At 44.6% G+C, this 20,097-nt stretch overlaps 1 protein-coding gene across 2 annotated transcripts in view; it reads left to right on the top strand.

Annotated features, from left to right (window-relative positions):
* The window catches only part of LOC121534572 (teneurin-3), a 190,822-nt gene extending 170,725 nt beyond the window's left edge, over positions 1-20,097 (top strand). For both annotated transcript variants that reach the window (XM_041841165.2, XM_041841149.2), the window contains 8 exons: positions 529-683; positions 2,432-3,315; positions 3,711-3,886; positions 7,220-7,455; positions 9,047-9,343; positions 10,054-11,665; positions 11,958-12,088; positions 18,744-20,097. In XM_041841165.2, the coding sequence (XP_041697099.2) occupies positions 529-683; positions 2,432-3,315; positions 3,711-3,886; positions 7,220-7,455; positions 9,047-9,343; positions 10,054-11,665; positions 11,958-12,088; positions 18,744-19,496 (4,244 nt within the window). In that variant the 3' untranslated portion in view covers positions 19,497-20,097. The remainder of the gene's footprint in view (positions 1-528; positions 684-2,431; positions 3,316-3,710; positions 3,887-7,219; positions 7,456-9,046; positions 9,344-10,053; positions 11,666-11,957; positions 12,089-18,743) is intronic.

The following is a 20,097-nucleotide window of genomic DNA, read 5'->3' as shown; positions in this document are numbered from 1 at the left end:
CCCTCAGCCATCACTCAATCAGTCAGGCAATTTTGCCTGCCGTCGTAACCATGGCAACTGCCTGTCGCTCACCCGTTTCGTCTAAAATTGACCAAAGTCGTCATTTCCCCCCGCCTACCCATTTCACAGATAGAGTGAAGATGGTTGATGATTGCTGGGTGTCCGAGCTGCAATTTGAGGGAAAGAAGCAACACTCATTGACACTTCACCTCTGAGTTCTGTTATTAGAAGCGGGATATGGCGAGACACGGGCGCCCGGCGCACATACAGTAGGGACACAGCCTTTCCTACTTCACCCTGAGAAATTATTCAATAGCAGGAAAGCAAGCAGTTTAATTATTGAAGACTGTGCTTTTTGCAGTGACCTGAATAATGGGAAGCCAAACTCGACACATGTATCTGTTGTGTTCGGTCCACAGAGTCATGCAAGCAGAGAAAACCAAACAACTCCCATGTCTGACACGTCTATCTATCTGTTATCACTTATGCATTTCTTTTATTCCCCCTTTCCCCCCTTTGCCTCGACAGGTATCGCTGTGGACAAGAATGGACTGATATACTTTGTGGACGGCACCACGATCCGGAAAGTGGACCAAAACGGCATCATATCCACCCTCCTGGGCTCCAACGACCTGACGTCGGCACGCCCCCTGACCTGTGACATCAGCATGGAAATCAATCAGGTGGCTGTCAGAGTACCAGTCAGGCCTCCCTCAAGCCTGTTCTGTCCTCAAGTCAGGTCCCATAGGGCTCACCTCACAGCGCCACCCTGTGGTACTCTCCATGTCCATCTATGAGTCACTCAGTCTTTGGAGTGTTACATAATGCAGTCCCTCCTGGATTCTGCGATCGCAATTTGTTTAGCAAAATCAACAATACCTTGCATATTCGAGGGCTTGCAAATTTGACCAATCATTGTACTACTACTGCATAAAATAGGAAAACCTCTGCAGTATTAGTGTATAAAAGTGTCTGAAAACCGCACTACAAAAAGATAGCTCGCAATTTTAACCAATCACCACTTTTACCGCATAAAATGGTTCAATCAAGCCACACGTCAACAAACTTTTCCCCCCATCAGCGCATTTCCGTGACAATTTGGACAAAATTATTGCATACCATGCATAATGTTAGAATTGTTGCAGCAACATCAAGCATTTTTCCCTGCAACACTCACAGAAACTGATAATGAAAGTACTTGCACAGTTAAATAATATGGTTATTTCAGGGGAAGGAAAGTCATTAGGAGGCATTATATTGTTGTTTAAAAGACCCCTATGCACTCTCAAGTTGCTGAGGCTTATTGTTTGGTATCTAGAGCAGTGTGTCCTTATCTGTTCCTCAGGGACCCACAGGACTGCATATTTGTGTTGCAGCACACTAGCACATCGGATTCATACAGTCAAATAACACCAAGCCCTTGATTAGTTGAATCAGGTGATGGAAGTTTGTGTAGTCAGCAGCTGCATTTTTGAGGGGGTCATTCCTACCAAACAGCATGACATTTCAACACTTGTCTATCTAACAACTTTCCACATATGCAAAAGAATGAGTCTCTAAAATCTGCCCTTAACAGCATGAACATAGTGCTTTGTCAGAAGACACTAAGTTAGCGTCTTATGAGGGCAAGACACTTACTCAATATAACTTTGGCTCTCCTCTCAAACATTAATATCCATTTCCCCTCTATCCCCTTCCATTACATACAATCTCTGATGTGGTGCAAATTAATAATGAAGAAAATAAAAATGAAGAAAAGCTTTTATCATATTAAAATGGAATGGTGGGCCTCCATTACACACCATATATTTATGGTGTCCGGAGAGGACGTTTCAGGTGTGGATTGGGGTCAAGAGTCAAACGCAACTTGGATTGGGGTCCCTTACCTCTGCCCTTTACTCCAAGGGGACATACCAGACAGCATTTCCATGTCTGTTATCAGTACCCTAAGGGAGGCTTGAAACCATCAGACAAGAATTAAACATGTCTTAAGTTAATTAAGACAGTTCAATGTTACAACACAACACATATCTTTTTGACTAGATTATAGTAACCTGAGGCATATTGTCCCATAAGAAGGCAGACTGGCAGGCTTAATGAATGGCACAGAGACAGACAATAATGAGTTGTGTGCAGCCTTGAGGGCAAAATGGCTTGTTATTAATCACTGTCTGGAAATGATGATTAAGTATGTGTTTTCCCACCGTTTTTGACAATGCTGATGTCACCCTGAAATATTTAGGAGAATGTGGACATTTATAATGGGACAATGTTGCCAATGTCACATTGATGATGATCAGACAACATAATTTCAGGAGACTCAATACCACATCTCTGTGAGAAAGTCATGTCTCAATGTCACATATCTGAGAGAAAGTAATGTCTTAATGCCACATCTCTGTGGTGCCTATAACAATGTCCCTATCTGCAGGTGCTCCTGGAGTGGCCCACCGACCTAGCGGTCAGCCCCATGGATAACTCCCTGTACATCCTGGACAACAATGTGGTCTTACGAATCACTGAGAACGGCCAGGTCAGCATTGCAGCGGGCCGGCCCATCCACTGCCCGTTGGCCGGGATGGACCGCGGGGAAGCCGGAGGTCAAAGGGCTGCGCTGACGCCCCTGGAGTCCGCTGTTGCTATCGCCGTTTCCTACTATGGCGCCATCTTCGTCGCCGAAACTGACGAACGGAAGCTTAGCCGAATCCGAACGATATCTGTCGACGGTGAAATAACCCATCTGGCAGGGTCGCCCTCCGACTGTGATTGTAAGAACGACGTCAACTGCGACTGTTACCAGACCGGCGAGGGCTACGCCAAAGACGCCCGTCTCAACGCCCCATCCTCTCTGGTCGTGGCGCCCGATGGCACCCTGTACGTGGCAGACCTGGGCAACATCCGCATCCGTGCTGTTGGTAGAAACGGGCCTGTGTTGACCTCTAGCACCAACACCTTTGAAGTGGCGTCACCTGATGCCCAGGAAGTGTATGTCTTTGACGCCAACGGTACCCACCAACACACCTCCAGCCTCCTGACGGGTGACTTTAAGTACACTTTCAGCTACAGCATGGAGAACGACGTTACCGCTGTGACCGATAGCAATGGGAACACCCTGAGGATCCGCCGCGACCCCAACCGCATGCCCGTGCGCATAGTCGCCCCCGACAACCAGGTCATCTGGCTGATCATGGGGACCAACGGTGGGCTAAAGACCTTGACAGCTCAGGGCCAGGAACTGGTGCTACTCACCTACCATGGTAACACTGGCCTGCTGGCTACAAAAACCTCAGAAATCGGCTGGACCACATTCTACGAGTGAGTATACAGAAGTAGGAGGGACTGATTTCTCCAATGTCAGAGTAGACCTTCACTTTTTAGGGTGATGAGAGCCTGACTAGATAAATACTTGATCATAAGGTAAGTTGCTGCTTTGCACTTACAATGAATGTACAGTATATTCAGGTTTGATTTTAATTTGGTGGCAGTCAGTGACTTCCTTCACATTGACACACACTCGGAAGTTTGCCTACAGTGTCATATTTTGATCCTTTTAAATGTTATTCTACCAAGTTACGTGAAAAGAGACCATGTGGTGACTGTGTGTGAGGTTGTTGGCTAGATATGCTCGACAAAATGACACCATGCATCGATGAAAGAATTCATGAATCACAATGATCACCTTTACATAAAGTTCTCTCTCTATCTTTCAGCTATGACAGCGAAGGCAGGATAATGAACGTGACATTCCCCACCGGAACAGTGAAAAACTTGTACACCGACATCTACAGGGCCTTGACTGTGGACATTGAGAGCTCCTTGACTGAAGAGGAAATTAGTATTACCACCAATACCTCCACCATCCGTGCCTTCTATACACTGGCTCAGGGTAAAGGCGTCCCCATACTTCCCAGCCGAAACAGTTCGGTAGAGTTTGTGCATATCAGTGGCGGTAGATGCCGTTTAAGATTAGGGAGGACAGTTTTGTTTTCATGAGCATGGCAATATTTCTATTACAGCATATTGGATGACTGACATTCAGATTCCATTCACCCAGCTCAATGTAACATCGATAGGTTTAGGCTACTACGTGATACTCTAATTGTGCCTATGCACAGGTCGAGAGAAAAATTTGAGTAATCAATACCGCCTTGCACACTCTTGCCTGCATCTAGCAGATCTAGGGTGTAATCATTAGTCCAAACAGTTGCAGACGAGTGTTTCTATTGGACAAATTCAGGTATGTTTATTCCCGTTTCGTTCCGTTTGCTTCCAGTTAAGAAGTGTTTATCAACAGAATCGGCGGAATGAATACACCCCTGATCACCCGCAAACACAGTTCACTTTCATAGAAGCCACATAAAAACAGTATGATCACTTTGCTCGCTGTATAACTCCTTCTCGCATCTATACGCTCTCCTCCTCTCACCTTTTCCCTTAGCTTGTGGACTTCAGTGGGCAACACAACAGCTGTCTGTGACCAGGCGATAAAACCTTTCCAAGCCAAACCTTCATACCATAACCGCTAACCACTACACACAGCCTACATCATTGTCACCATATTAGCTATCATCGTAGTCAACATACAGTACCTTCGGAAAGTATTCAGACCCCTTGACTTTTTCCACATTTTGTTACGTTACAGCCTTATTCTAAAATTGATTAAATTGTTTTTTTCCTCATCAATCTACACACAATACCCCATAATGACGAAGCAAAAACAGGATTTTATCAACTTTTGCAAATGTATTACAAATAAAAAACTGATATCACATTTACATAAGTATTCAGACCCTTTTCTCAGTACTTGGTTGAAGGACCTTTGGCAGCGATTACAGCATCAAGTTATCTTGGGTATGACGTAACAAGCTTGGCACACCTGTATTTTGGGAGTTTCTCCCATTCTTCTCTAGTGATCCTCTCAAGCTCTGTCAGGTTGGATGGGGAGCATTGCTGCACAGCTATTTTCAGGTGTCTCCAGAGATGTTCGATCGGGTTCAAGTACGGGCTCTTGCTGGGCCACTCAAAGACATTCAGAGACTTGTCCCGAATCCACTCCTGCGTTGTCTTGGCTGTGTGCTTAGGGTCGTTGTCCTGTTGGAAGGTGAACCTTCGCCCCAGTCTGAGGTCTAGAGCACTCTGGAGCAGGTTTTCATAAAGTATCTCTCTTTACTTTGCTCCGTTCAGCTTTGCCTCGATCCTGACTAGTCTCCCAGTCCCTGCTGCTGAAAAGCATCCCCACAGCATGATGCTGCCACCACCATACTTTACCGTAGGGATGCTGCCAGGTTTCCTCCAGACGGGACGCTTGGCATTCAGGCCAGAGAGTTCAATTTTGGTTTCATCAGACCAGAGAATCTTGTTTCTGATGGCCTGAGAGTCTTAGGTGCCTTTTGGCAAACTCCAAGCGAGCTGTCATGTGCCTTTTACTGAGGCGTGGCTTCCGTCTGGCCAATCTACCATACAGGCCTGATTGGTGGAGTGCTGCAGAGATGGTTGTCCTTCTGGAAGTTTCTCCCATCTCCACAGATTAACTCTAGAGCTCTGTCAGAGTGACCATATGGTTCTTGGTCAACTCCCTGACCAAGGCCCTTCTCCCCCGATTGCTCAGTTTGGCCGGGTGGCCAGCTCTAGGAAGAGTCTTGGTGGTTCTCAAACTTCTTCCATTTAAGAATGATGGAGGCCACTGTGTTCTTGGGGACCTTCAATGCTACAGAAATTGTTTGGTACCCTTCCCCAGATCTGTGCCTCAACACAATCCTGTCTCAGAGCTCTACGGACAATTCCTTCGACCTCATGGCTTGGTTTTTGCTCTGACATGCACTGTCAACTGAGGGACCTTATATAGACAGGTGTATGCCTTTCCAAATCATGTCCAATCAATTGAATTTACCACAGGTGGACTACAATCAAGTTGTAAAAACATCTCAAGGATGATCAATGGAAACAGGATGCACCTGAGCTCAATTTCGAGTCTCATAGCAAAGGGTCTGAATACTTATGTAAATAAGTTATTTCTGTTTTTTATTTTTAATACACTTGCTAAAATTAAAATTAAAATGTTTTCGCTTTGTCATTATGGGGTATTGTGTGTAGATTAATGAGGATTTGTATTTATTTAATCCATTTTAGAATAAGGCTGTAATATAACAAAATGTGGAAAAAGTAACAGGGTCTGAATACTTTCCAAATGCACTGTAGCTACTAGGACTAACGTGTTACTAAACCCGCTGCAATCATGCAATACAGTGTACAGCAAGCAGTTTAGCACTGAACCATGAGCCTCCTAGGTTTTGTATTGAAGTCAATGTACCCAGAGGAGGACAGAAACTAGCTGTCCTCCGGCTACACCATGAATTTTTTGTTCTGTTCAGGCACATAACATTTTTCTGGAGGCAAGCCGAAGTCTACGCCCCTTCATCGGTGATTGGTCAGTAGGAATTCTTCAATAAAGTCTTTGTTGTCATTCAACGAGAGACTACTCGTTTTATGTAAATTTTTTCATTGAGAAATACTGCACCAAACATCTTAGTTAGACGTAAAATTGCTCGACTAGGATTTATTCGGCAAAAACGTCAAAAGTAATGATAGATTTCTTGAGTTATCTTAGATTAATTCGGACTATTTTGAGGAAGTGTATACTGGCTACGGCGTCTCAAAATGGACAAACGGTACTATTGCCACTTTTTGCTCGTTTTTCAACCAAAGGTCTTTCAAGGGAGTATGCGAGCACACTCGTTTGGTTCGCCTAGCCGACTTCGGCTAGCCGCCAGCCAAACTGAAGCATGCTGACGCCTTAATCCACACATCTCCTCCTCTGTGTTGCTGATAGACAAACAGTTCAGGCTGCCATTTTAAAGGGGGTTATTTGTCATTGTTGCTGGGGTCTCAGAGCAATGTTGATTAAGCTTAAGTCATGTATCATTATGGGTGAACGGTTTGACAGAAGACAGTGTAAATTATTACTCCTTCAGTGTGTGAGATGAGCAGAAACCTTGTATCTTAACGTTTTGTATTTTGTTTCAAGCTATTTAGTGAATTCTTCCGTTTATTGTAGTTCTATAGTCCTTTTCTAATGTTCATCTGTTTTTGTATTGGAAGGTAGTGTTATTGTTATCTAACATGACATAGGCAATATTTCCCTGAATATCCACAACAATAATTTATAATCACAGTACTTAGTACAATGTTATCAATTATCAAAAACTTTTTATATTTTCAGATCAATGTAGAAGCAGTTATCAGGTGGGCTATGATAACTCTCTGAGAATCACCTATGCCAATGGAATGGACACCCACTACCAGACAGAGCCCCACATCCTGGCGGGCACTGCCAACCCCACAGTGGCACGGCGTAACATGAGTTTGCCAGGGGAGAGTGGGCAGAATCTGGTTGAGTGGCGCTTCCGCAAGGAGCAGGCCAGGGGCAAAGTCATCGTTTTTGGGCGCAAGCTAAGGGTGAGTTTCACTGTTTTATTCAGAGAGTTTCACTTATTTCCAAGACATATTGGTGTTCAGTCATTTATATTAACTGTGACACTTAACTCCCTGGCAGCATCAAGATTTGGGCACTGATAAATGCCTAAATTGGAACCGCAGTGGCTGTACAGTAACATGATATACATGACGTCAGAGCTCTGACTCTGTCCTTCACAGCGCTGTATGGGTTTTGACTGACAGCCCTTTTGAACTTGAGCACCTTGCGCGACAAGAAGTTGCCCCATTCCCTTCCGCTAATTGGGCAACTTTTGCAAATGTTTTGTTGTCTGAGTGAGGGAAATGCTGTATAGTAAGAGGACTCTACATATTTTGAAAGATGAGACGTTAAGGATTGTAATAAGTACCGCTTTGATGTCATACGTTCAAGCCAAACACCTGTCCAAATGTGCACTTCACATTTCCATATCATAAAGCTCATGTCATTAACAGTGTCAACGTTTATGATCACTGTTTGATGTACAGTTACAAGATGACATGGTGTCATACCCTGGGTTATTCTGAAACAGAATGAGCCTATGTTTGTCTATTGTGAAGAAAATTTGCAGCGGCACACGTTCCTGAAGGCACTCATGACTCCTTTGTATGCTCACCAAAATTCTGATCTGTTTCCCTGAATTGCAAGCCTAACACTTTAATATTGTATTTTATAACTTAGCTAGTCATGTTGGCAATAGAACAGGCCTTCAAATGATGCCCACCTGACCAAGATTGCGATTTATAATGGACCGTTTTTGGATTGCAAAAAAGAGCAACAGTAATTGGTGGGGATGCAGGGTTGTGTTCCAAACAAAACAAATACAAGTGTGCTTGCTCTAGTTCCTCAACGGCACAGCTAGGAGAGCTCAAAAAGCACCTTATAGTTGAAGTCTCTTCTTTGAGTCATAAAAGTGCTTTACAATTACTTAGGAAATGTGCACACATTGGAGAGGTGTGTGTGGTCACTTGGCGACACCAGTTAGTCCTTTCACTTAAACCCTTGTGATGTTTTTGGCCTTATGTTACACCTACCCCACATTTTCTAGGAATATTCTTATCATGTTACTGAATATATCCAGAGTATTTTCAGATTTCGTTATCAACAAATGCTGTGAAAAGTAAAGTAAATGTAAAATGCACATACAATCAACAGTGTAATGTTTGGATTCAGTCTTGTCAGGTGAACTGTTGTGACCTCAAGTTTGGTCTCATTATTTACAGCTAATCTCCAAACTGTTCCCTTTCAATTGCTGCTATGGTAATGCATTTCTTCTGTAAGAAACATTTAAAATGTACCCCTATCCATATAGGCCAATTCCCTTGAGTGTAAAGGGTTAACAGCAATTTTGTCCCTACTAAATTTAGGGAGGGGGGATTTAAGACTTGCTGAGCAAATGCCAGAGTTTAATGAAGCCATTGAAGGAGCTGTTCATCTCCTCACACTGAATGCCAAAGAGTGGCAATCACACTAAATGCCATTTTAACAGGCAGCCAGACAAAACAGTAAGTGCACTCTCTGTTTGTTTTTGTTTTGTCTGGGCTTTGATCCAATACACATATTACCAACTAACAGGTGAACGGCCGGAACATTCTGTCGGTTGATTATGACCGTACGCTGAGGACGGAGAAGATATACGACGACCACAGGAAGTTCCTGCTGAAGATTATCTATGACGGCGCTGGCCACCCTGTGCTGTGGGTGCCCAGCAGTAAGCTGCTGCCCGTGAACGTCAGCCGGACCAGCAATGGGCAGATCAATGCCCTCCAGAGGGGGCCGACCACGGAGCGGTTGGAGTATGACAGTCAGGGACGCCTCGTGTCCAGAGTGTTTGCTGACGGGAAGAGGTGGAGTTACACCTATCTGGACAAGGTGAGGGTTGAAGCGACTCTATAAAATGCTTTGGTTCTCCACTGGTCGATCAATGCACAAACACAAATTGAGTACTTTTGATGGTCAAAGTAATTGTATATTAAAATCGATGCCACACACACCTTGCTTAAGCAGAACTTTTAAATCTCTCACACACACACATCCACACATAATGTACTTGCCCACATTACAGCTGTTCATTATGTTAACACCTCGCAAACTTCCCTAAGAACATAACTCCTCGCAGAACTTAAAATAAGTGAGATCACTTACTGCAGGACTCGGCTGCAAGGACTTTTCCTCATGCAAAACCATGCAGAGATTTCCTCACCCTCCTTGAGCTCATCGCGTGACCGGGATAGGCTGTGTCAACAGAGAAACATGGGGCACACTGAAAGCCTTGGGAGCTCAAGGACACGCAGTGTGACAACGGTTGACTGGGCATGGCATTTTCACAGGAAGGGTGGCAGCCCACTGAAAGCACTTCTAGCATCCAAAGTGCATATGAGTTAACTCTGAGTCTGCAAGGATTTAAGGAGCCAGAAATAAACGTGTGAATGTCTGATGCAATTGTTTAGGCTATTTAGTGAGCTGGTGGTGTATGTATCATTATTTGTATTAATAAAACATAGCATTTATGGACCGTATAAAAATTAATATTTAAAGTACTGTAAATAATGTTGTTCTCCCTTCCCTCATCTTTCCTCTAGTCAATGGTTCTCCTGCTCCACAGCCAGCGTCAGTACATCTTCGACTTTGACTCTCAGGATCGGCTATCTGCAGTCACCATGCCCAGTGTGGCACGCTACACCATGCAGACGGTCCGCTCGGTGGGCTACTACCGCAACCTCTTTCACCCGCCCGACAGCAATGCCTCTGTCGCTGTGGACTACAGCGAGGACAGCCTCCTCCAGCGAGTGGCACACTTGGGCACCGGCCGCCAGGTCCTCTACAAGTATCGGCGACAGAACAAGCTTGCCGAAGTCCTGTACGACATCACACGGGTCAGCTTCACCTATGACGAGATGGCGGGCGTGCTAAAGACGGTCAACCTGCAGAGCGAGGGCTTTATCTGTTCGATCCGCTATCGTCAAGTGGGCCCCTTGGTGGACCGGCAGATCTTCCGCTTCAGCGAGGACGGCATGGTTAACGCCCGCTTCGACTACACCTATGACAGCAGCCTACGCATTACTAGCGTGCAGGGTGTCATCAACGAGACCCCGCTGCCCATCGACCTCTACCAGTTCGACGATATCTCCGGCAAAGTCGAGCAGTTCGGCAAGTTCGGCGTCATCTACTATGACATCAACCAGATAATTTCCACGGCCATTATGACCTACACAAAGCACTTTGACGCACACGGACGGATCAAGGAGATCCAGTACGAGATCTTCCGATCGCTCATGTACTGGATCACTTTCCAGTACGACGACGTGGGACGATGTACCAAGAGGGAGATCAAGATCGGACCATTTGCCAACACCACCAAGTACGGCTATGAGTATGACGTGGATGGCCAGCTCCAGACAGTCTACCTCAATGACAAGGTCATGTGGCGCTACACCTACGACCTGAACGGCAACCTCCACCTACTGAACCCAGGTAACGGCGCCCGCCTAATCCCCCTGCGCTACGATCTCCGCGACCGCATCACCCGCCTGGGAGACATACAGTACCGCATGGACGAGGATGGCTTCCTCCGCCAGCGAGGTTCTGAGATCTTTGAGTACAACTCCAAAGGCCTCCTGGCCCGCGCCTACAGCAAGAGCAATGGCTGGACCATCCAGTACCGCTACGACGGCCTGGGACGAAGGGTGTCCACCAAGACCAGCCTAGGGCAGCACCTGCAATACTTCTACGCGGACCTGAGCTACCCCAGCAGAATCACCCACGTTTACAATCACTCCAGCTCGGAGATCACCTCACTCTACTATGACCTGCAGGGCCACCTGTTTGCCCAGGAGATCAGCAGCGGAGAGGAGTACTACATCGCCTGTGACAACACCGGAACCCCTCTTGCCGTATTCACCAGCAACGGCCTCCTGATCAAGCAGGTCCAGTACACAGCGTACGGGGAGATCTACTTTGACTCCAACCCAGAATTTCAACTGGTGCTGGGGTTCCACGGGGGACTCTATGACCCGCTGACCAAATTGTTGCATTTTGGAGAGAGGGACTATGACATTATGCCCGGCAGGTGGACTGTGCCTGACATCAGCACATGGAAACGAGTGGGGAAAGAGCCAGGTCCTTTTAATCTCTATATGTTCAGAAACAACAACCCCATCAGCAAAGTACATGAAGTGAGAGAATATGTGGCAGGTAGGATATTTATTGTCACTTTTATTTTACTTACTAATATTCATGTTCATATTATTATTCATTATTATTATTATTACTAATATTCATATTCATTCAATGTGCACGTAGTGTATACATGTTATTCAAAAGTTGAAATGTTTATACATACTTTGTTCATGCATGTAATTCGAGCTTATTAATGATAACTAAGACACAAATGACTTATATTATAAAACATTACCATATTTTCTACCTTGACATAACCATGCCATGAAATATTTATTATGACTCTGCTCTTATTTGTCCCATGTAGATGTGAATAGCTGGCTAGTGACCTTTGGGTTCCATCTACACAACACCATTCCTGGCTTCCCAGTCCCAAAGTTTGACCTGACCCACCCCTCCTATGAACTGAAGAAGAGCCAGCTTTGGGACGATCTACCGGTTGGTTTCATATCTGACATTATTTCAAAATCTCAGTTATTGTCATGCTATTTGCAATCCATATATTAGGTAAATGTAAAGTAAGCAGGGTGATCTAAAATACCATAGTTGTTTGCTGGCTCAATATCAAGCACTTTGACAAACAAACAAAATTCCTGGGTGAAAAGAAGCATGTAATCGCTTCTGCTCTACAGTTGCTTTCTATTAAATGTATATTTTGTTCTGTAGCCCCATGTTTTTAATTGGAATGCTGGTTAGCCCATAGCATCCCATTTAATTGGACAGCTTTTGCATAGGAACAAGTAAAAAATTGCATTTACATTTGTTCTTTGATTACAGTTTTTCCCAATTGTTAACACACGTTTGCTGAAACAACATCTCAGGTACTCAAAACTCAAAACACAAAACAGTTAGCCAATTTCCCCAAACCCCACAGACATCTTGCAAAATAAACGCAGTAATCAAAATCATGTACTCCCTGCTCAAAATGAAACTCTGCATACAAATGAGACACACGCAAATCAAATGAATCTAACTTTGTGACAACCGAGATCACACTAATGTGATATATTCAAAATTACTATCAGAACCTATTTCAGTGTAAAGACTAAGATGTTGTTGTTATACTGTATATTGTTTGTGTGTACTCAAACCAGAAAGTCACACCCAATGCAACATTTTTATTTTTAGATTTCAACGTGACTCAATACATTTTAAACAGCATACTGTAAGCACACATACAGTAGAAATGCAAACATACAGTAAATATATATCACATTTTATTTTATTGGTCACATACACATATTTAGCAGATGTTATTGCGGATGTAGCGAAATGCTTGTGTTCCTAGCTCCAACAGTGCAGTAGTATCTAACAATTCACAACAATACACACAAATCTAAAAGTAAAGGAATGGAATTAAGAAATATATAAATATTAGGAAGAGCAATGTCGGAGTGGCATTGACTAAAATACAGTAGAATAGAATACAGTATATACATATGAAATGAGTAAAGCAGTATGTAAACATTATTAATGTGACCAGTGATTCCATGACTATGTATATAGAGCAGTAGCCTCTAAAGTGCAGGGTTGAGTAACCGGGTGGTAGCTGGCTAGTGATGGCTATTTAACAGTCTGATGGCCTTGAGGCCTCAGTCTCTTGGTCCCAGCTTTGATGCACCTTTACTGTCCTCGCTTTCTGGATGGTAGCGGGGTGTACAGGCCGTGGCTTGGGTGGTTGATGTCCTTGATTATATTTTTGGCCTTCCTATGTCATAGGGTGCTGTAGGTGTCCTGGAGGGCAGGCAGTGTGCCCCTGGTGATGCATTGGGCAGACCGCACCACCCTCTGGAGAGCCTTGTGGTTGCGTTTGGTGCAGTTGCGGTACCAGGTGGTTATACAGCCCGACAGGATGCCATCAATTGTGCATCTGTAAAAGTTTGTGAGGGTCTTAGGGGCCAAGCTGAATTTCTTCTCCCTCCTGAGGTTGAAGAGGTGCTGTTGCACGTTCTTCACCACACTGTCTGTGTGGGTGGACCATTTCACCTCACCTCCTCCCTGTAGGCTGTCTCGTCATTGTTGGTAATCAGGCCTACTACTGTTGTGTCGTCTGCAAGCTTGATGAATGAGTTGGAGGCGTGCATGGCCACGCAGTCATGGGTGAACAGGGAGTACAGGAGGGGTCTGAGCACCTTACCCTTGTGGGGCCCCTGTGTTGAGGATCATCGAAGTGGAGGTGTTGTTTCCTACCTTCACCACCTGGGGGCGGCCCGTCAGGAAGTCCAGGACCCAGTTGCACAAGGCGGGGTTCAGACCCAGGTCCCCGAGCTTAATGATGAGCCTGGAGGGTACTATGGTGTTGAAGGCTGAGCTAAAGTCAATGAACAGCATTCTTACATAGGTATTCCTCTTGTCCAGATGGGATAGGGCAGTGTGCAGTGCGATGGCGATTGCATTGTCTGTGGATCTATTGGGGCGGTATACAAATTGAAATGGGTCTAGGGTGGAAGGTAAAGTAGAGGTGATAGCCTCTCAAAGCACTTCATGATGACAGAAGACAGTGCTATGGGGCGATAGTAATTTAGTTCAGTTACCTTTGCTTTCTTGAGTACAGGAACAATGGTGGACATATTGAAGCAAGTGGGGACAGCAGACTGGGATGGGGAGAGATTGAATATGTCTGGAAACACTCCAGCCAGCTGGTCTGCTCATGCTCTGAGGACGTGGCTTGGGATGCCGTCTGGGCCGGCAGCCTTGCGAGTGTTAACACGCTTAAATGTCTTACTCACGTCGGCCACGGAGAACGAGAGCCCACAGTCCTTGGGAGCGGGCCACGTCGTTATCCTCAAACCGAGCAAAGAAGGTGTTTAGCTTGTCTGGGAGCAAGACGTCGGTGTCCGCGACGTGGCTAGTTTTTCCTTTGTAATCTGTGATTGTCTGTAGATCCTGCCACATATGTCTCATGTCTGAGCCGTTGAATTGCGACTCCACTTTGTCTCTGTACTGACGTTTTGCCTGTTTGATTGCGTTACGGAGGGAATAACTACACTGTTTTGTATTCTGCCATATTCCCTGTCACCTTGCCATGGTTAAATGCGGTGGTTCGCGCTTTCAGTTTTGTGCGAATGCTGCCATCTATCCACGGTTTCTTGTTTGGGTAGGTTTTTAACAAAACATATTTTGCATTTGCAAAGGAAGAAAAATAGGCCTATTTGTACTACTGTACTGAATGTTAGATCAAATGTACAGAATAGATAAAGAAACTATCAAAATACAGTAAAAACTCAATCTTAAGTCAACAAACAAATACTCCATTGCGAATAAAAAATCAGTAATGTCTGTTGTTTTGGTCCGGCCACAGACTTTCATCAACATCACAGGCGATATTCTTCTTGGCCAGACAGCGGGAGAAATATCTTCTAGCATGACGCATCCACCCCTGACAGGACTCTGCTGGAATGTCACCACAGGCCTCCATCATTGCCTGGAGAAGGGCAATACGTTCATGGGGTTTGCGATCATACACCTTCCACCACCATGCTGAAAACAAGTCCTCAATTGGGTTGAGAAATTGGGAATATGGTGGGAGATATAGAATTGTAAACCTGGGATGGTCATGAAACCAGTTGCAGACTTGAGTAGCCTGACGGAAACTCTACTTTTTCCCAAATTAGAACATACATTTGCTGCTCAGGATCACCTGGTGCTCTGGCTGAAAAACATTTTAATGTAAGGTGTTCAGGATATTAAGGAGATGGGGAGTGCTGTATGGTCCAAGGGTGGCATGGCGATGGAGGACCCCATTGTGGCTCATAGCTGCACATATGATGACATTTCCTTCACGCTGGCCAGGTACCTCAGTGATGGCGCGTTGACCAATGATGTTCCTTCCTCTCCTCCTCGTCTTCACTTAATTGAACCCAGACTCATCTATGAACATGAGTTCCTGGGGGATGGGACTTGCATCCAAATCCATGATTCTCTGAAATGACAGTAAATACTGTAATTGCTGTATAATCTCTGTTTCAAGAGTGTAGTACTAGTACATAACTTACTTGCACATATTCGTACCATTTTATTATTCACTCTCTGGGAATTCCTTTCAAATGGGACTCTGTAGATTATTTTCATCCGGAGATGGTGTTTCTTAAGGATCCGGTTGATAAGCTCACTCTGATGTTATGGAAGATGGCAGGGTTTTCAATAATTAGTTGTTGGATTTCCCTCAGTCTTATGGCATTATTTTTAACTATCATGTGCACAATGGCAGGCTCCTGTTCGTCTGTAAATAGACACGTTCTACCACCACGTGGTGGTCGTCTTTCAGTTCTACAAAAACAAATAGCATACAGTACAGTAAAGTGTACAGTAATACAGCATACAAGATAAACATGTTACAAAGTAGTATAGCTCCCAATTTCATACATACAGTGCATTCGGAAAGTATTCAGACCCCTTCACTTTTTCCACATTTTGTTACGTTACAGCCTTATTCTAAAATGTATTACATTTACAAAATCCTCATCAATCTAAACATAATACCCAATAAGGACAAAGCAAAAACAGGTTTTTATTGTTTTGGGGAAATGTATTATAAATAAAAAACAGAAATACCTTATTTACATAAGTATTCAGATCCTTTGCTATGAGACTCAAAATTGAGCTCAGGTGCATCCTGTTTCCATCCTTGATATTTTTCTACAACTTGATTGTGGTAAATTCAATTGATTGGTCATGATTTGGAAAGGCACACACCTGTCTTTATAAGGTCCCACAGTTGACAGTGCATGTCAGAGCAAAAACCAAGCCATGAGGTCGAAGGAATTGTCCGTAGAGCTCAGAGACTGTGTTGAGGCACAGATCTGGGGAAGGGTACCAAAACATTTCTGCAGCATTGAAGGTCTCCAAGAACACAGTGGCATCTGTCATTATTAAATGGAAGAAGTTTGGAACCACCAAGACTCTTCCTAGAGCTGGCCGCCCGGCCAAACTGAGCAATCGGGGGAGAAGAGCCTTGGTCAGGGAGGTGACCAAGAACCCGATGGTCACTTTGACAGAGCTCCAGAGTTCCTCTGTGGAGATGGGAGAACCTTCCAGAAGGACAACCATCTCTGCAGCACTCCACCAATCAGGCCTTTATGGTAGATTTGCCAGACGGAAGCCACTCCTCAGTAAAAGGCACATGACAGCTCGCTTGGAGTTTGCCAAAAGGCACCTAAAGGACTCTCAGACCATGAGAAACAAGATTATCTGGTCTGATGAAACCAAGATTGAACTCTTTGGCCTGAACGTAAAGCGTCACATCTGGAGGAAGCATCGTGGTGGCAGCATCATGCTGTGGGGATGTTTTTCAGCGACTGGGAGACTAGTCACGATCGAGGGAAAGATGAACAGAGCAAAGTACAGAGAGATCATTGATGAAAACCTGCTCCAGAGCGCTCAGGACCTCAGACTGGGGCGAGGGTTCACCTTTCAACAGGACAATGACCCTAAGCATACAGCCAAGACAACGCAGAAGTGGCTTCGGGACAAGTCTCCGAATGTTCTTGAGTGGCCCAGCCAGAGCCCGGAATTGAACCCAATCGAACATCTCTGGAGAGACCTGGAAATGGCTGTGCAGCGACGCTTCCCATCCAACCTGACAGAGCTTGAGAGGATCTGCAGAGAAGAATGGGAGAAACTCCCCAAATACAGGTGTGCCAAGCTTGTAGCGTCATACCCAAGAAGACTCGAGGCTGTAATCGCTACCAAAGGTGCTTCAACAAAGTACTGAGTAAAGGGTCTTAATACTTATGTAAATGTGATATTTCAGTTTCTAATACATTTGCAAACATTTCTAAAAACCTGTTTTTGCTTGATGAGGGGAAAAAAACGATTTAATACATTTTAGAATAAGGCTGTAATGTAACAAAATGTGGAAAAAGTCAAGTGGTCTAAATCCTTTCCAAATTCACTGTACAGAAAAACTTGAAACTTTTACTTTGTTTCCCCTTACAGTATGTATTGGAATCTACAGTCTTTACTGTGCTTTATGTTGTACTATTGTCAAGTGTCTGCAGGACATACCTATTCTCATTTTGGAACGTCCGAATGATGGATGCTACGGTGAAGCGTCTCAGATTGGGCTGCACTCTCTGCCCCTCTTAAGGTCAAACAATGGTTGACCACATGGTCCACCACAGTCTCCCGAATTTCATCAGGGGTTAACTCTCCTTGTTCTTAGTCTTCCTTCACCTCCACCTCCACCTCTACCACCACCTCCACCTCTACCACCACCTCCACCTCTATCTCTACCTCTCTCTGCCAAGTTTGCTTCCTTTGTTCTCCAAACACAGGAGTACTCACTTGTAGCCTTTTTATCCATACCAAAGGTCTGATTGCAAAGTGAACACTTACGCAAATAGTGTTTGCACATGTGAACAGTGAAAGTGATCAATTGGTAATTGAGCTTAGCTTGTTGAACAGTGTTGCTTTTCATTCGCACACAATAGGTTTTAGTTGTGAAGGTTGTGCCAAAGTAGAGAATTGTGTGTTATGTTTTGCCAAAGGTTTGTTATAGAATTGCATTCTGAGTGTAAAGCAAAACGTGTTAATAGTATTGCAGATTTGGTGTATGGTTCTGCTAAATTAGTTACAGTTTTGGGTCATTGTGCCTCATGGGCCAGTTTTAGTGTGTAAACAACTGGGAAAAACTGTAATATGGAAGAGTAACAAATAACTTATCTCAAACTTTTCATTTGTTGTATCCAATTAATAACTTTTTCTGCTGTCCAAGACAGTGTTATAGTTTTCCTTGCATTAAACATTCATAACACAAATATAATCATACTTACAAATTTATAAGCAATGCATACAGACATTTTTAAGCACTACATACGTGACATTTCCACTTGTTAACACAATCATTGTTAACACAATCGTTATGAATGTTTATTCAATGAATATTACGCTGTCATGAATTGCATGTTAATCTTGATATAAAAAAATCCCCACTGGTATTTTACCTTGTTTTAGCTTTATCCCACTGCCTGGTAATACAATTATCTTGCAGGCACATGAAAAGTCTTTGAAGCCTGCTTCTGCTCATGAATGGACTGCAGTGTGAGGTTCTGCCACGCTCAGATGTTAACGTTTCACTGCACTCTCTTTACAGTCCATCTCTGGGGTCCAGCAGGAAGTTACCAGACAGGCGCATGCCCTCCTGTCGTTTGAGCGGCTGCCGGAGGTCTATGCGGTCCGAGGCCGCCGAGGTGAGAAGCCCTGGTTCTGGTTTTCAGCCGCCCAGTCCCCTATCGGGAGGGCTGTCATGTTCGCCATCTACAAGGGCACTGCCCACACTCACTCGCTCAACGTGGCCAACGAGGACTGCATCAAGGTGGCCACTGTCCTCAACAACGCCTTCTACCTGGAAAACCTGCACTTCACCGTGGAAGGCCGCGACACTCACTACTTTGTCAAGCCTGGCCTGCCCGACGGTGACCTGGCTGCGCTGCGCCTCACCAGCGGCCATAAGACCCTGGAGAATGGGGTCAACGTCAGCGTGTCCCAGTCTACCATGGTCATGGACAGCCGGACGCGCCGCTTCGCAGACGTGGAGTTGGGTCGGGGGCCACTAGCGCTGCACGTGCGCTACGGCTCCACGTTGGATGAGGAAAAAGCCCGTGTGCTTGAGTTGGCCCGCCAGAGGGCGTTAGTGAGTGCGTGGGCCAACGAACAGCAGAAGGTGAGCAACGGTGAGGAGGGAGGCCGCCCATGGACAGAGGGAGAGAAGAGGCAGCTTCTGAGCAACGGGAAAGTGCAGGGGTACGATGGGTACTACGTACTTTCCATCGAGCTATACCCGGAGTTAGCGGACAGTGCTAAAAACATTCAGTTCCTACGGCAAAGTGAAATAGGGAAAAGGTAACAAACTGTTGTGCACTCGCTGCCAAGGAGACTTTGAATGGCCTGTTTCAATATAGGAGTGGTGATGGTGGGAAATAAAGCAACAATAGTGGCGTGGCCAAAGTGTACTATGGCTATGTCCGAGTAAGTGTGTTTTTGTAAATCATATGGGATCGAAAGCAATGCTGTGCAATGCTGTTTAACAGGGGACTACTACAGAGTAAATGTATAACTACGCCTTAATATGGGTAGTGACTAAATGTACCTCTGTAGCACAATCTGATTGGACTGTGAGCGCTCAACCAGGAGCCAAGAGAAATGGAGGTGATTTTTGGCAAAAGTTAAATATTATTATTTTATTTTTTACAAAATGTTGTCTGCTTAAAATTAAAAGAAAGTATTTAAAGGTGAAATTAAATGTTTACATACAGTGCACATATATCTGAAAATGTGATTTATGTGTTTTTACTCTTCATTAATACAATGTCCATTACCAGATGTTTGTCTTAAAGTAACTGTCCAGTAAAAACCTCACTTTTAAAAATGCATATTCTGTTAACTCATACCCAAGTAATGTTGTTGACTCATCCTATATTAGTATTTGTGGCCAAAGCATAAATAGG

Source organism: Coregonus clupeaformis, chromosome 2, assembly GCF_020615455.1.
Source record: "Coregonus clupeaformis isolate EN_2021a chromosome 2, ASM2061545v1, whole genome shotgun sequence".
Classification (NCBI taxonomy): Eukaryota; Metazoa; Chordata; class Actinopteri; order Salmoniformes; family Salmonidae; genus Coregonus; species Coregonus clupeaformis.
Note: the sequence above shows the minus strand (reverse complement) of the source record. Positions and strands in the feature narration are given on the sequence as shown.